Genomic DNA, 17649 nt, shown 5'->3' with positions numbered 1-17649 from the left:
TAGAACAGATCTGAAGAAATAAAGGGCCTGGAGGGACCTTTTAAAATTGAAAGCATTTTTGGGATGCCTTCTGAGGCCCAGGGGTGGGCATGTGTGATCCCTGGGCCTCTGGAAGTTGCTGTCCCCCTGGTTAAGACGCACAACCTGAAATCAGAGCCAGTAGTCCATATGCAAATCACTGAAAGTCAAGCAAGCCTTGTTGATAAACTGTGTGCAAAGCCCCTCTCACCAAATATCCAGGGGAAAAAGGGGGCTACAGTTACAGGACCTTAATTCCAATAGTGTGCATGTGGGTGTGACAAATTTCTCTCACCCACATTCCATCCCTCTGCTCCAAAGGCTACATTCTCTTAGAAACACAAAGTACTAATCTAACTCTGATGGAACTGAGATTCTATGAGTTGAAGCCACCTCCATAATTAAACCCTGATAGCTTTGATTCCTTTTGAAATTAAGAGGCAACAAGACCGTGGGGATCTGTGATCAGAAGCAGATTAAAGTCCCAGGGTAGCGCAGCCTCTGAGCACGGGGCCAAATGCTCAGTCTGGGAGGAGAGGCACAGAAGCAGCTGTCATAAAGCAGCTGTCATAAAGGGGATGGTGGCCGTGATCACCGATGGTTCAGCCCCAGCAATGTGTCCCCCATCCTCTGCAATGGTTGCTCAAATGAGCCAGCAGGAGAGAGGAGACCATCCAGGCCAGCAGGCAGGAGGCGAAGTAGGAGGCACAGCTCCACACGGAGCAAAATGAAGGAGTGTGTGTGTGTGTGTGTCACTGCAGCAGCCAAGAGTTTACTGTACTTATAAACCCTCAGGCAAGGGGACCATCAGGGGAGCACCAAGGCTATGCCTGGGCCATTCACAAGAGCCCTTTCTTGCAAGCAATGATTTCCGAGCACCGCCCGGCCCCCCCAATGAGAACTCCAAATGGTGCAATGCAGTCTAGGAGGACTGTGGCGCAGGAGGACGCCTTCCTCCCAATGTTGCTTTTTCACTTGGGGGCAGGGGAGGAAAAGAGGGATTTGGGGGGGGGGTCTTGCCTCCAATCATACCAGCAAGCCCCCCAGCTTCACACGTCCTTTAAGGGATGAGCAGAGAGAAAACGGCTCTCTATGGAGTTCATCCCAGAAGGAAAACGCGTATTTTCTGGCCGGAGCAAAGAGGAACAGCAGCCCGATTTGAGGGCTGGATGAACAGCCTTTGTTGTTGTTTGTTGTTGTGCCCCCTAACCCGCCCCCCCTTCCGTACCCAGGAGGAGCCCCCCAGCTCACCGCTGCGCTGCCTTTCTTTTCCAGGATCCGCTGCCCATCCACCGTGTCCTTCACCTCCTGCCGGGGAGACAAAGATGTCACAATTCCACCTCCCGTGACACCATCACTGAGGCCCAAAGGTGTCAGGATATGTTTCTATCATGCATCAAGGGCAGTCACACACTTCTCTGCTGCTCCCAGTCTCACAATCGCTACCTTTGGGGAGGCGGAACTGTTCCAATTCAGCTGCTTTGCCACAACTGGATTCTCTTGCCCTCCTATTCCTGAGGTGGAGATGAAAAGGGATTTGTGTTCTTTTTAACGAAGAAAGCAAGTTTCTAGTCCTCATGGTGGCTGAGGCAGCAAAGTCTTGAGAACCCTCCTGCAAGTTCCCCATCTTTGCTGCCAGATTTCACTTCCGAATCTGTGGCTCTGTTTCGTTGCCACTCAGCAACTCAGCAATTCAGACTCCCTCCTTTTTCTCTTTCTCTACTTTTTCTCTACGTTGCCTGTAGCAGCAGAACATCCACTGCAGGAAAGGTAACATCCTCAAGGTTTCCTGAATAAATGGGACGGGAGAGATTTGCAGAGGAACACTGGGAATGGAAGGCCAACGGGTAGCAAATTCTGGCCTCCTGGAGAGAATCACAGCAAGGGGAAGACCAGCCTCGTCCTCTTCATCCGTGAGAGAAAGAGCAACAACAGGCAGTTGGTTTCCCAACCTCTACTAGAAAGAACGCTTAGCCTCACTTTGTGCTTCTAAAACCTGCTACCTTGTATTTCTGCCCTTCCCTCTATGATCCCTTTTCTTAGGGATTGTCTCGCTACAGATGTTTGTTAAGCCCTTCTGGGAGGCTTTTTGGCAAAAAGAGTGGGGCCCAAAAAAATTTGCTAATGCTAATCCTTCCCACAACAGCCTCTTTCTTGAGTGGGATCTTAGGTACCGGCCACACTCAAACCCCCGCACCTGTCAACTTCCATCTAGTGCTTCGCACCAGGCATATCATCAGCCTGGGCTCTTGACTCACACGGAGGAAGACGGCCAAAGTCCCCGTCTGGAGCTATGAAGTGGCGAGGCATGGTGCCACCTGCCTCTCCATGCCTGGCATTACAAGCGCTTGGAAGAAAGAGAGACATAATACACCAGATGGGCAATCCTGGCAGGAAGAAAGGGAACAGATGGCGCTAGGAACCTCATGCTGCCAAGCATCATCTCCCAGGAGAGGCTGGCAGGCAGCAGTACAGATACACCTGTTTCAGGCGGCTGATGGTGTCCATGTGTTCATCCCTGGCTCTTTCAATCTCCCGTAACTTCTCCTTGGTTGCTTCCACCTCTTGGTCCTTCAGCTGGAGGAGAGACAATCCGACAGTAAACCTGGGGTGGGGTGGGGAGTATAAGGGAAGAACCAGATATCTGGCCACCAAGACGGGATTGCTGTTCCCGTGTTTACTGCTAGTAGGAATAATACTAGAGGCTGAGAGGGATCAGTGAGAAGTAGCAAGTGGGGCTTAGCTCTCTAAATCTTGGCCTGCACCCCTGCTGTCTCTCCCTTCCTTGGTCAGTAACTGCAAATGCTGGGCAAGGGGAGCGGTGAGGAAACAGGAAAACATAGCCGTGAAGTGATCAGTAAGGGAAGGGCTAAGCAAGCAAAACACACCCACATTGGAGCAATTCTCCAGGCGAGGGCTCCATCTACGACTTTGCATCCTGGCAGCAAACACAGGGACAGGATAGCCTCAGTCCCCTCATCAGCTCAGCCTACCTTCGCACACCTTATGAGCTGATGGGCCGCGAACCATGGTTTAATCTAAAGGAGTGGGGAAACCTGTGGCCCTCCAGATATTGCTTAAGCTTCTGGGAGTTGAAGTCCAAAATATCTGGAGAGCCAAAATTCTCCCACCCCAGGTAGTCGCGTAAGCCCATCTGGAGGGGAGTGGGCCCTTCAAGTGGCCCTGCTTGCATTTCCCCACCCTTGCAGCCGCCTCTTTGCTTCTGTCAAGCAACAGACGATCTTCCAGGCACTTCAGAACAGAAGTGCCAAAATGTTAAACACCGCTGTGTGTCTGAATCATAACTTGCTAGTCTCAGAAGGGTTTCAGGAGCTCCCTCCTTGCTTCAGAACCCAATTCAAAGTACTGGGGCCTACTTTTAAAGCCTCAAATAGCTTGGGATCATGCCTACTTGATCTTCCCTCACGATTTACTCCTCATCAAGCATGAACCCAAGGCCCATTAGGGAGAGGGCTTCTGGCGGTGTGTCATGTTATGAAATCTCTCTCCTCAAGGAGCACCCCCAACGCTGATGTTTTCACCTGCTAAGTTTTGCCTGCTTTTGTTCTTCCATTGTTGTAAACTGCCCTGAATTCGTGCTGATGGAGCATGGTAGAAAAATATTCTAAATGGATAAATAAACTCATTCAACTTGGGGAATCAGCTTCTAAGCGTGACCGTTTAGTTCTAAGGCACGGTTCTCCGCCCCAGCCCTGGCTTAGATGGGGAAAAGGCAGGGAACCTCTTCCAGCCTGACACCCAAGTTCAGTTTCAGAGAAAATTTGGAGGGCCACTTTCTGGAGGAAGGTAGGATTAAAATTGACAGCATTCCTGACTTTGCTACCAACAATTCAGTCTTTGGACGAAGCAGTTAAACCACACAGAATGGAGGGAAAACCCAGAAGACTGAGGGGAAACCCACAAAATTGATGGTAACATGAAGAAGGGGATGTGGACATCGAATGAAGCCCACATGAGGGCCGGGGGAGGGGGCAGGGTTCAGCTCCACGACCTGTGGTTCCCTACCAGAAAGCAGAAAGACTCAGTTGATTCATCACCCCAAACACCAGAGCCAGCCAAATGGTTCCATGTGTTGAGCTCCATCCCAAATTCAAACCACACAGGCCAGAGGACGCCGCCACCAGGGAGCTGAGGTAGGCAAGGTGCCTCAGCGCTCTCCATGTTGGCTAGCCTCCCACACAAGAGGCTGGAGTTCAGAGGAGATTTCTGCTATTTCTCCCAGTTAGGGAGACTCATGATGGCCAAGCTATGTACCTTCAAGTCAGCTGCATGTTGCTCCTTGCAGAGCTGCAGGGCTTCAGCATGTTCTTCCTGGTGCTTCTCTATCAGCTCCTGAGGAAGAGGGAGAAATAATCTAGTCTCCAGAACAAGACAGGAAGAGTTCCCTGCGTACGACATTTGAGTCCTAAACAGCCTTTCTAGAGACAGACCAGGGACGACCTGGCCCTCCAGATGCTTTGAACTACAATTCCCATTATCCTTCGTTGCTGGCTCTGTTGGTTGGGGTTTGTGGGAGTTGGAAAACCAGAACATCTGGAGGACCAAACTTTCCTCACGCCTGATTTGGAAAATGTCCCTTCTGGTCTGCGTCCAGGGATTCAGTATGGTGGGGAACATAATCCAAGACGTGGGCAGGGGAAGACATCTTAGCACCATACGTTTCTCGCTTAGACTGTCACCTCAGCTTCTTTAAGCCGCCGCTCAAACCAGCCCTTTGTGCCATCCATGGACTGTATCTGCAGTCGCAACTCTTCCACAGTCTGCTGCATGGACTCCAGTTCCTGACTTCGAGCCTAAAGTGCAAGTCAAAAAAGAGGTATTGGTTATTTGGCACTTGTTAGGCCTCATTTTGAGTTCCTTGTCCAGTTCCAGACATTGCACTTCATCCTTGTTGCCCTTCTCTGAACTTGTTCCAATTTGTCAGCATCCTTCTTGAACAAGTTCAGAGGAGGGCAACAAGGATGATCAGGAGGCTGGAAACCATACTCTGTGAGGAAAGATTGAAAGAACTGGGCATGTTTAGCCTTGAGAAGAGAAGACAGAGGGGAGATCTGATAGCACTTTTCAAATACTTGAAAGGTTGTCATACAGAGGAGGGGCAGAATCTGTTCTAAAACATCTCAGAGTGCAGGACACACAACAATGGCCTCAAGTTACAGGAAGCCACACTTTGGTTGAGTCTCAAGAAAATCTTCCTAACTGTTAGAGCAGTATGGCAATGGAACCAATTACCTCAAGAGGTGGTGAGTGCTCCAACACTGGAGACATTCAAGAGAAATCTGGACAACTACCTAGCAGATATCCTTCCATCTGTATTTCTGCATTGAGCAGGGGACTGGACTCAGTGGCCTTATAGGCCCCTTCCAACTTCATTATTCTATAATTCTATGAAACAACACAGACATTTAAACAGCTTGAGGCAGACATAACACAGCTCACTGTTCTTCCTGTTTAATTGATGCTGAGTACAGAATCTACACCATCAAATTATCAGCTTTCATGAAAAGAAGAGAAAAAATAAATATCAAGTGTCTACCCCTTAAGAGTGGAACATGCTGAACTCCACAGGAAGAGCTGGCCTCTGCTCCTAGTTCTTTGAATTAATATACCTTCTCCTCCTTTAACTGGTTACGCAGCTCATCTTCCTGCCGTTTCTTGTGTTCGTGCAGCTCCCGCAGCTCCCGCTCATAGCGCGCCCGCACAGCCAGCACTTCTTTCTCATGCTGCAGACGGAGGTTACTAAGCTCTTCCTTATGGCGTCCCTTTTCTTGCTGCGTCTCAATGGCCATCTCATCTAACATGCCTTTGCGCTTCTCTGCTGTCTGGAAAGCAGATGCAGGCCCCAGGCCAACCGTCAAGAAAAATGGCAGTAGAGAGCCTAGTACAAAATTCCCTCTCTTTCCACAAAGAAAAACTAAGGAGATTCTGGCCAGATTGGCATTCATGTAACTTGCCATGGCTAATGGCAGCTAATTTGATGACATGCCAGGATGTGTCTTGGTTACAAGCCTTGTCCTGTACCTGACTATGTAACTGAGCAGTGCTCTGACACCTCATCAATTAGCCATAATTGTCTTGGCAAGTTGCACATATCTTCCACAAAACGCCAACATGATTCTGATCTCTAGTTCATGAAGAGCAGTCCAGAACAACTTCTGACTGGAAAATCACATTTCCTAGGTTTTATCCCCAAATTTTGTAAGACATATAAATATGTGTATATTACCTATGACTGATTACAAAGTAAATAATTTGGATCTCATTGGTTCATTTTTTAAAACAAATATACAGAGAGAGAGAGAGAGAGAGAGAGAAAGAGAAGTTTCTAGCCCCTGCGGTTGCAGAGAGAATTCTGTAAGTAGATTATTATCAAAAACGTTTTTATTTAGGCAGGCTTTCCTGGACTCTACTATACCTTGATGCAACAGCTAATGTTCGATCTCTGCCATATTTTCCTTATTTTTATTTTAATGTCTTACTGATGGTATTTTCATTTGTCTATTTTGTTTTATTTTATACTACTGTCCTATTGTATTGTTTTGTTTTTATGCTCTGTTTTATTGTACTGTGTAAACTGCCCAAAGTGGCCTGGGTTGCCAGATGTAGCGTTATGGAAATTAACTAACTAACTAACTAACTAACTAACTAACTAACTAACTAACTAACTAACTAACTAACTAACTAACTAACTAACTAACTAACTAACTAACTAAAAAAAACACCCATCTGGCAACCCAGGCCACTCTGGGCGGTTTACACAGTACAATAAAACAGAGTATAATTAATTAATTAATTAATTAAGTGAGTAAGTAAGTAAAGTGAGCATTCTTTGGGGAAAGAAACTAGGTAAAACTCAACAGCGCTTCCAAGTGTTGCTTTAGCACCTTGCAAGGTTTCATTTCCTCTTACCCTTAACCCATTCCTTGCTGCGTGTGGGCAGCCAATGCAGATCCTCCTGTTTCCTTTACTCCCCCTCCCAGCCCCATTTCTTCTGGCCTTTACATAATCCCCAGTTCTGAAAAGAATTGGTGGTAAAGCAGACTGCAGACTATATTCTAACATGGGGCCAAACTATTGTTCGGCATGACGTCTATGACACAAGTTACCGTTCACAAGTTCTTCCCTCTCTTTCCCTACAGGCTTTGTTGGAAGTGACTTCCTATCTGTTTTCTGAAGCAGGATCAAACTCTGGGGATTGTGGTTTAATGGTGAACTGTGATTTGACTGAAGCATGTCATCCTCAGACAGCATAGCAGGCTGTGCTTTGCTGGCAAATCAGAAGATTGCTTTACAAACTCTAGCAGAAGCGAGGAGAAGTTCTGCTCAGCTCACACACAGCTACCAGACCAAGGGCTGGCGTTACTTCCGAATTATGAGTTTGTTCCATGGAAAATTAATTCTCCGATAAGATAAAATGTATGTCCAACCTGTGCACCCACCCTCACTTACCTTCCTAGCTTCCTCAAGTTCCTGTAATAACCTCTCCTTCTCCTGACCAAGTTCTTGGAGCTGCTCCACAAGACGAGTATTGGCCCGGAGTGACTCCTGACAGAAAAAGCAAAGGCAGTTTGCAATGGGTGCTCGCCTCTAAAACAAAACAGTCTCACAAACCCCTCCCTGCACACTTATTTAATCACTTACAATTCTTACATCCAATCTTTCTTCCAAAGAGCAGAAGGTTCACCTCCTTCCTATCCTCTCAACAACCCTGTGAGGTAGGTCAGGCCAAGAAAGAGAAAGCGACTGGCCCAAGAGCAACCACAAATTTCATGGGCTCTTGCACTGATTTCATCCTGGATCTCTCAAGTCCCCGTCTAAGACTCTGACCCACTAGAACACTTTGGCTCTTAGCTGATCTATCTTAAATAGGTGTTACAAGGATTAAAGAGATCAATTACAAGGATTAAAGAGATTAATTACCAATGTATTCACCATGCAAACCACTTGGAACATTTGGCCTTTTCTTCAATATTACCAACATGCTAAGTATTTTTAAACACCCTCTTGGGTTCACAGTCAATGAGAGATTAGTAACAATGAACCTTTCCAAGTGGGCAACTGTAGTATAAATTGCTTAACCCAAATCAGTAACATCACAACCTGACCACATTCACTATTAAAAACACCTTACTTCCAAATGTCTGGGACTACAGTTCCCATAATTCTCAGCCATTGTTCATGTTGGCTGGAGTTGACAGGATATAAAGTGCAAAACATATGGAGGGGATCTAGGATTGAGACAGCAGCAATGACCCATATATCTGGGCAAGACGGGAGGAGAACAGAATATTGCAGATGAAGCCAAATAGGGTTTGAGAGACAGACAGCATCTTTAAGGAAGGGAAAGGGTTACAAGAAATTTAGTAGCCAAGAGGCCAGCAGAGATCAAACAATGAGATAATGAAACAGTGGAGGAAGCAGAATAGGGCTAATGCCACAAACCTTCTGCATGCTCTTGGTTCTCTGATGAGCAAAGATCCCCGAACTGTCCATTTTGCATACTGTGCTCACAGGCGGTGATGAGAAGGAAACACGATCTGTTGAGAAGTGCTCCCTTTCTACCTCCCCATTGCAGAATATGCAAAGCAGCCAGCTGGACCATTTCGATGGCAGCATCTCCCACCCCCAGCCCTGCCTTCGCTAGCAGGAGAAGCCCTGGTCTTGTGGGCCTGTGTGTGCTGAGGCCTTGGCCCACCTGCAGTTGTGTGTTGAGGTCTTCCCGCTGGGTGGCCAACGCCTCCTTCTCGTTCTGATGCTGCTGCAGCTCTGCCCCCAGCGCCGCCACCTGATCTCGCAGCAGATTCATCTCTTGGGTCTTAGACGTCTGGATCTATGGGGCAAAAACCCAAGACAAGAGGAGAAGAAAGGGGCTTCAGAGAGAGCCGTCTGGAAAAATCAGAGCAGACTGGGCAAACCCTTAAGCCTGGCTTGGCATTTTGGGATCTAACAAACCGAGAAATCGTTTCAAAGAGCAGCCATGAGGGAGGGGAGCAGAACTGGGAAAACTTGCTTTTTTGGTTTATAAACCCTGGGATCTCCATCCCAAAAATGGGATCTGTGGTCCAGCATGAGAGATACAGCTCAAAAATGGTTGTTTTTACAAATTCTGGTCATGATCAATGAAAAGCCCATACTCTGAATGAAGTCTTCAGGTACCACTGGATGTTAACAATACCTTTGGTCCCACAAAGCCACAAGCTTTCCTTTACATGAATGAATGCTCTACTCCAGAACACAATAAAGAGACAGTAAAGATGTTTGATTTGCTCTGACTTTTGATCATTTTGGTTCAGAGTTTTGGAAATGATCCTTGCCTGGATTATAACTCTCACAAACATGGGGAGAGGGGTGGATTTGAGGAGCTGTAGGTAAAAAAAAGGTAACACAAGCAAGCTCTCTTGGGGCTGGGCTGGCTGAGGTGAGTCTCACCATTGTTATAGTTGTGAAAGTAGCAGCCGTGTTAGTCTGTACAAGCATTATAGGTGAAAACAAAATAAAAAATAAAATGTAAAAAAAAGACAAAAACATGGTTGCATATTAAAGACTAACTTATAAACATATTTATATTTAATGTGAGCTTTTGTGAACTTTTGTCCACAAAAGCACAAATTAAAAATATTTGTAAGTTATGCTTTAGGGTCCCACCACGTTTTCTTTTTTTTTAACTTTTTTTGTTTCATTTTCAACATTGTTACCGGTTCCTCACAGACCTATTACACTCAAAGGTTCTTTTGGAAAGACAGATCTATTTTTTGACTACACAGTTTAAAGGAAAAGGAAAAAGAGAGCGAGAACAAACCAGGAAGGCCGAACTGATTCTTGGCACTGAGACGCAAGGGGTAAAACTGTAGTTTTAAGAAGCAAAACAGCTCCTGAACTCATTCTCAACATAGAAGGAAAGCACAGGCTCTTAATGTTCCTTTTGTGGATAACTTTGGAAAAAAAATACACCAAAAGGTGTGGAAATGAGATTCTCTTGTGACTACTATTTCAAAGGTAGGCTTAAGGGGGATAAAAATGCAGTTAATTTGCCTGCATCTGTGCTGCACTGCGAGATAGCATTCTGCATTTCCCTTCCTATACTTTCCTAAAACAGTGACTGGAAATTTCTGGCCCTCCAGATGTTTCCAGAGTGCATTTCCTATCATCCCTGACATTGGATGTACATCAGTTAGGGCTGCAAGCCAAAACCCCTTGGAGGGCTACATTTGACCAACCTTGATTTAAGAAGTTTAGCTGTTCTTTGGAGAATCCAAGAGATGAGGAAGGGGTAATGCCTAAACTAGAGGTGGACACCTGGCAGCCCTCCAGATATTTCTTGGACTACAACTCCCAGTAGTCCCAGCCAGCATAGTTAATGGTGAGGAACGCTGGGAGCTGCAGGCCAACCAACCTCTGGAAGGCCACCCTTGGCTCACCTCTCGCCTCAAGGAAAGTCTCCGAGGCAACTCTTCATGTTATATGGGAGAAGAGGGAGTAAAAAGCCCTTCACCGCCATCTTGGCTTGGGTGGGAGTTAATCAGAGCCAATACTCTTTCAGCCCCCGCTTAGCTGAAACTAACACATACACCACTTAACAATTAATGGCCACATAGGGCCTTAAACATCACCATTGCGGCTTCTGTCACTGTCACGCACACACTCCCCTCCACCATTTTCTTGGTTCTCAGATTCCACAGGGGAGCCTAGTACCTGTTCTAACGCGGCCAGATTGGTTCTCAGGGCATCATTTTCGGACAGAATGGTCTCAACCTGCTCCTGGCTCTCCGCACTTTGACAAGCAACCTGATGCCCCACGAAGGAGAGGGTGGGTGAAGAAAACGAAGAAGGAAGAGAGAGAAAGAGAGAGAGGACAAAGCAAAAGAAAAACAAGAGAGAAAAGATTAAAAATACCAGGCAGAACATGGAAGCAGCAGCAGCAGCAACTGTGCTAAACAGTTTTAACAAAACAAAACAAGACTTTATTTTGCCTAGAAACCAAATAAGAAAAACACGACATGAACTGCAATTTTTAAAAAGAAGACCAAACCAAATAAAATACATTTCGTATACATGATTAGTAAGACAAGACACGACCATTAAAGATTCAAAATAAACATAGAACACCTCTAGAAGTAAGGGAAGGCTGGCAAAACACATTTAAGAGGAAAGTATGGAAGCCTTTCTGGAGGCTAAAAGGCCTAAGGAAAGAAATGCGAAAGACAAACAAGAATGTAAAGGCTCTTTCCAGGAGGAGAAACCATGGAACGTTAGGATTCTCAAAGGCAGGAGGGCAGGATCCGGGGGTTGCGGGGGGGGGAGGTGGATGATCAGGGCTCCACTGAACATAACAAGTATGAGAGTTCCATAACATGGCCTGGCTTACAGAGCACATTTTAAAGTCAGTGAAGGAACAACATATTGCCATATAAAGGAGGAGACCACTGTACGAACCTTAAGCACACACATCTAATTCATAGGGTTACCGCTGCCTGCAGGTTTTGCAGATAAACCATTGGGTCCAAGCAGGCCCTTACACATGCAGATCCAGCCATGTTGCCCATGGAATTCTCCAACTCAAAACAGCAGAGAGTCTGGATAGTAAAAAATGGAACCTTTGTGGTCAGACCGAGCTCACTGCAAATAGCCTATAAAATTCCCTAGGAAGGGTGCTGCGCTTGGGACTTTGAGCTGCCCTCAGGGCCAGAACAGATTTGAAAAATACTAACATTCTAGCTTTTTGCCTTTTCCCAATCAACAGAACAAATCCTCCTGCCTGCTCTGTTCTACATTACTCCAAAAGAAGCCTTGACCTCCAGCCTCCTGGGATCAGAAGAGAGCTATGATTAGAGTAAGGCAACCATGGTGTTGACTCGGGAGTATTAAAATATAGAGGGTGCGACAATTTGCTGCTGCTGATGGGCACAAACTGCTCTGTTGGCATTCACTACTTGAAAGGGTAGGACCTTGCACACCACAAGCTCCCTGGGCAGAAAGAAACGCAAAACAGACAGAACCTATATGACCACCTGGGAATCCAAGGCTGGGAATCCCTGGACTAGATGATTCCTGGGACCCCATTCAATTCTACCACTTCAAGACTTGGTTTTGTGTCGTTTGTGGTATCCTTTGTTTGCTGAAGCCCTTTTGAGGCAGTGCCTTCACACACAGATTCATGGCGCTCCAACTGCTCCTTGTTCTGTGGCTACTTTCTATTTGTGGAAGGCAACAGTTATTGAGAAGAGAGCTTCCTGTTCGGCTGTAGGCTCTGCATACGAGGAAGAACCCTGGGAATCCCTGGCCCTTGCTCATGTGGAAAGGCTACATCTGGCAGGAATGGGAACTTCTCCTCTCCAGGCATGCTGCTTCCCACACATAGAAAAGAATGACCAAGAGAGACTGGGCTGGATCATCTTCTTGAAGTTTGGTGATCCCACTCATGAAGATAATGCTTCAGAAGAGCTGGCATAGCCCCCACTGGCCTGTACCTAGAAAGGATGCATGAAATTCCATGCAAAGAGGGAAACCCCTCTGGCAATCGTGACGCAGGCCCAAGTCAGAAAAAGTTTCAGAGTGGAGACTGGAGAACTCTGGTTACTTCAAGAGCTGCTGACTCACACAACGTTACTTCCACTCAAGGGAGATGGGAAGGACTGCCACTACCAGGAACCAAATGCCAACCCCAGATCTGAGTTGAACGTCTGTGCAAATTCCTACACTCTGAGTGAGCTGCAGAATACAGCTTCTTCCTAGCTTACGGTATGGTTAATGCCTTTTAGCGCACACGATGTTAAAAAGTCCTCTGTTCACTCCAAAGACTGGAGAAAACACGAACCATGCTTGGTCTAAAAGTTACAGGAAAGAGGAAAGGAATAATTCTGGGTTTCACTGAGACACAATAAAGTTTTTGCAGTAAAGAGAGAGAAGTGATTGCACCATGAAAAAAAAAACCCAAACAAATGAGACTTTTAAGAAAAAATAGATGTGAAACACATGTTGAAGGAGAACCTAGGTGCAGAAAAGAGGATGTGAAAATTCATCATTTAGTACAGGAAACCAGCCCTTCAGGGGGTTACAGATCAGTAACCAGTAACCACAACCAAAGCGAAACCACAGCATCGGAGACACAACCCCCTCACCCCAAACACATCATAACCAACTAACTAGCCCAATTAATACATTTTATTTACTTACTACGTTTTCTCCCACCTTTCCACCAACAGGCTAACTTTCAAGCCAGCCAACAAGCACCATGAAAAACAAACTAAACAATAAAACCTTTTAAACCATCACAATATCCAAAAGAAAAATCTCAAAAGCATTCAAAATACCACTTTGCAGAATTTTCCTTAAAACAGTAAACGTGGGAACTGACTGTAACTCTCAAGGGAAGTGCATTCCACTATCTGGGCCAACTCAACTTTTTAAAATATGTTGATCCCTCACCTTTTAGGATAAGTCCTTATAAGGAGCACTCGAATGTATAAAAAACTCAGATCTGATAGCTGGAGTGGGTCGGGTGCCATTGGTACATCTCCACCAGCAGAGGGATGTGCCAACAAAGAGTAAGGGAGTTGCCATACTGGATGCCTCTTCTAAGCCTACGCTTTTGGTGAAGAATCATACCAGCGCCTTCAGATAAACACTGATCACAAGAGGACCTTCTAAACCAGAGGAAGGAAATTGTTTTGCCGGACTACGGCTCTAGAAAGCAAACCCAAGGTAAGGGGAGAGAGAAGATGCTGCCCAGGAGTACATAGAGGGCTACGCGTTCCTCATCCTTGAACAAAAACAAAACCCAGTAGACAAGGAAGTCTCCAGAAGGCACTTAAAACAACTGGGAGAGACTGGCCTACTGTATTTCTTCAAGGAGAGAGTTCTGCAGTCTGCACACCAGTGCAGAAAGGGCTCCTTCTGCATATAAACGAATGCTGTTTCGGTACAAGCAAAGCACCCATCGTGAGTTGTGTGCATGCACATGCTTTTCTAAGTCAGCTATCAAATACAATTATAACAACCTAGGATGAATGTTAGTGAGGAGGAAAGGCTGCTATCCACAGCCTAAGGGGAAGGGATGGTAAAAAAGAGGAAAGAGGAGTTATGATATGGAAAGAAAGGTAGGGAGGGAGGGAGGAAAATTGCAGTAAGAGATTGGGTATGGAAAGCTTGAGAACTAATGGCTGGTGCAGGATGGTAAGGTTGGACCTCTGTGTCCCAGGACAATGGACACCATGGTCATTCTAGGAGCTGAAGACCAGAAGATCTAGAGGCCCCCAAATTGCAATTCACGGCTTCATATGATCGTTCACTGATCTTAGTAACCTAAGATATTAATTAGGACTTTGGGTACACATGCAACTGTTCTGCTCCTTATTTTGCACCAGAACAGAGGGGGGGGGGGGAAGACCTTCTAAATAGTTTTACCTGTACATTTGACCCTAACTCAGAAACTACACTTTGGAATAGACCAGGACAACAAACCATGGCCCTTCACTCAGGATGAAAATAGAAATTAAAGTTAATTGAGGATTAATCCCTCTACATAATTCTGTCTCTCTTGGTGCTATATTTTGGTTTCTCCTCTTCGTTCTCTTTGGAGTCCACACAACCTTGACCACAAGGCTTTCAAACACAGAGATTGGTTCCTCCAGATGGACCCAGAATGAGAACAGGGTGGATATCTTACCATTACATTGTAGTCTGATAGAAAGCAGAATTTCTCAACTAAGGCACCATTTGCTTGTGGGCAGAGGGTGTGCCTGGGAGTTAGTGGGGTGTACTCACTTGGTCCTGTAGGGCCTGCAGGGCCACCTCATGCTCTTTCCGACGACTCTGCAGCTGGCCCTTTAAATCGGAGAAGCCCTGGGAGGGAAGGAACACATTCAGTCAGGGAACAGGATTCCGAGGGGAGACTTCACTGGAGCACCACCTTCCAACTAGGAGGGTGACATGTCTCCCACATGGAGGGAGAGAAGAACTATGCCAATAAGAATTGAATCTGCCTCATACTGCAGGAAGGCATACACCACATAGATGGCAGCTTCTACCTCTGAGGGGGGAAAAACACCCTATCATTTGGAACAGGTACTGGGCCCATCTGTGGTCCACTTAAAGGAAGTGGCACAGTTTTTCTCCAAATACTCTGGGAATGGTAGCTTTGTGAGAGGCCAAAAATTTCCTGGTGGAGAGCTGAAGCTCCCTCACATCATGTACACTTTTCAGTTCTCCTGGGAAATGTGTGTGCAAGTTAAGGTACAGCACAGTAGACAAACTTTTCCCCAGGCTAGGTCACCAATTCTTCTTGTTGTACAGAAAAGGAATGGGGCTGCAGACAGAAGAAGTGATCAACATATTTTATCAAGAGGCGATGGATGTTCCTGGACTGTGAGAATTGGGTCACGTCACATGTGCCCTGCACTACCTGTGCCCCGCAGGCTGGCACCTGCAAGGCAACTCTTACCTGATTTGCCACCTGGAGCTCCTGCTGCAACTTCTGGTTGCGCGTCTGTAGGGATTTGAGCTCCTCGTCCTTGCGCAGTTGAATCTCTTCAATTTTGGTCCTGAAATTTGGCAGAAGCGAGAGCTCACTTATAGACAGGGGAAGACAAAGGTGAGGGAGCCACACCCTCTCTTAAGTCACCCCTCTTGTTACATCCCTCCCCTGAACGACCAGAATCGTCCCTCCAGGACCGAGGCAGGGGAGAATGGACTCTCTGACACTGGACTTTACCCACCCCACGTCTATTATATGGTTTTGCGCAGAGCTTGGAAACATTCATTTCTGAGAGACTACAACTCCCAAAATCCAGACGGTGGCTGGAGAATTCAAAGAAGCACTGTAGTCTAAAAAGCAAACAGTTCTAAAACATCTGCAAGGTCACCCATTGTTTAAACTCCACGTCAGGCATAGCCATAGGTTAGCTTTTAGGATGAAGCTTCAGGTGCCCAGTGCCATACCTGCTATCATTGTAGAGAGCCTCTTTTTCTGTCTGAAGCCGCAGAAAGCTAATAGGAGGAAGGAAAAGATGGGAAAAGTGGTTGCGACCAAAAGCTAGATTCCACTCCCCAGCCCGTGGACAGACTCTGCTTAACCACCGTGACACATCCTTATAATTGTAGGAAATAATATCAATTGACTCTTTAAAAGAAGGGTGCAAAATCTGTACATTGTGTCCCCTGCAATATGAACAGACTCAGAGCAAGTTAAAATGCCGAGTCAGGAACCAAAACGCTTCCCGTGTAGTATGGTGGCTTGAAAACTGAATCAGAGCTTGAGACCGGATTTCAAACCCTCCCTCAAGCAACAAGAGTTGCCAGTGACTCGCTCACTCTCTAACAAACTCCTATGATTCTCATTGTGAAGATAAAACTGGGTAAGTGGGAAGAAAACCATTTATACCACTGGGAGTTCACTGGGAGAAAGACAGAATGTAACTAAAAATACTGGTATGTACAAACGCCAACTTATTGACTAGCAGCACTTCACCACTGCAAATAAGCTATTGCACTTACACAAGTGTAAATGCAATAACCAACAGGATTGTGGCCATCAAATAACAAACCATTTCTTCTTACTATTTACTACAATTATATTGTTTTTTTTTCCTTTTGTGAGCTCAAGATAGTCAGTCACACAATCAGGCACATATCTGACCTCCTGCTAATCAGCTGCAATTTGTCACCATGATTTACACACTGTCACCTACTCTGGAGTGAAGTCACCCCAGGCTGCTTTTACTGTCACTCTACTATAACCTGCCTGTTTGTTAAGAGGTACTTCATGGACTTAAAGAAAGAAAGAAAGAAAATCACCCACATCACATGGGCAAGTAACCTGCTTTTCTCCAAACCTATGAAAGAAAAAAGGGCCTGCCAGGTGGGGATATTCCACAAATATAAAGAAGAGACCCAACCTTCCCGGTAGGTCTCCCCACTGAGAGCACCAATACCCAGTGGGGAGAAGGGCCACCCGGCCCAGGGCCACCCAGGTAGCTTGTAAGAAATGAACCCCACTCCCCACCCCTAAAAGTGGAGTCCCCTTTTCTCTCTCTTTACTGACTCACCTTTCCTGCTTCTTCTTTAGCTTCTCTGCAAGCTGCACAGGAGAAAAGGGGTGGTGAGTTCTCGCCGGCAGTAACCATCACCCCTTAAAGCAGTCCCACCACCAACGCTTATGGGCCACCCTCCTCACCCCAAGAATCGGGAGATACATGCAATCCGTTCCTCACCTTGCTGAGTTCTTGCTGCAAACGAGACATCTCCGTCGTCTTGGAGGCCTGCCAGAGGGGGAGGGGAGACAAACGAGAGCAGCTCAAAGGTTCATATTCTCTACCCTTTGAGTCCTTCTGGCAACATTTCCACCAGGTGGGGGTTGCTTAATTAGTCAAGTCTTCTAAGACCAGGGCTCTTACGCTCTGTCAATCCAGATGTTTTGGACTTCAACTCGCCGAAGCCCCAGCCAGCGTGGCCGATGCAGGGAAGTTGAAGTTCAAAACATGTGGACGACTTGACAGTTGACAAGCACGGCAACACACTTCTCCAGCTACTCACGGCCCCTCTGGCTGGCAATCATTTTACTACGTAGTAATATTAACCAAGGAAAGCAGATTTTTTATCCACATTTTCCATAAA

The 17649-nt window shown here is 46.2% G+C and overlaps 1 protein-coding gene across 2 annotated transcripts in view; it reads right to left on the bottom strand.

The window, feature by feature from the left end:
- The window catches only part of GRIPAP1 (GRIP1 associated protein 1), a 56322-nt gene that overhangs the window by 27989 nt on the left and 10684 nt on the right, over positions 1–17649 (bottom strand). The window contains exons 8-20 of one of the 2 annotated variants that reach the window (XM_020797572.3): positions 17247–17294; positions 17082–17113; positions 15976–16023; positions 15479–15578; positions 14803–14880; positions 10732–10824; positions 8735–8869; positions 7489–7584; positions 5649–5861; positions 4719–4832; positions 4294–4371; positions 2500–2595; positions 1270–1326 (exon numbers count right to left, since the gene is read on the bottom strand). In XM_020797572.3, coding sequence (XP_020653231.3) covers positions 1270–1326; positions 2500–2595; positions 4294–4371; positions 4719–4832; positions 5649–5861; positions 7489–7584; positions 8735–8869; positions 10732–10824; positions 14803–14880; positions 15479–15578; positions 15976–16023; positions 17082–17113; positions 17247–17294 — 1188 coding nt within the window. The remainder of the gene's footprint in view (positions 1–1269; positions 1327–2499; positions 2596–4293; positions 4372–4718; positions 4833–5648; positions 5862–7488; positions 7585–8734; positions 8870–10731; positions 10825–14802; positions 14881–15478; positions 15579–15975; positions 16024–17081; positions 17114–17246; positions 17295–17649) is intronic. The other variant, XM_020797573.3, reaches the window with a different exon arrangement.

This window comes from Pogona vitticeps, chromosome 2 (assembly GCF_051106095.1).
Source record: "Pogona vitticeps strain Pit_001003342236 chromosome 2, PviZW2.1, whole genome shotgun sequence".
NCBI classification, from domain to species: Eukaryota; Metazoa; Chordata; class Lepidosauria; order Squamata; family Agamidae; genus Pogona; species Pogona vitticeps.
The sequence above is the reverse complement of the archived record's forward strand: the minus strand, read 5'-3'. Positions and strand labels throughout refer to the sequence as shown.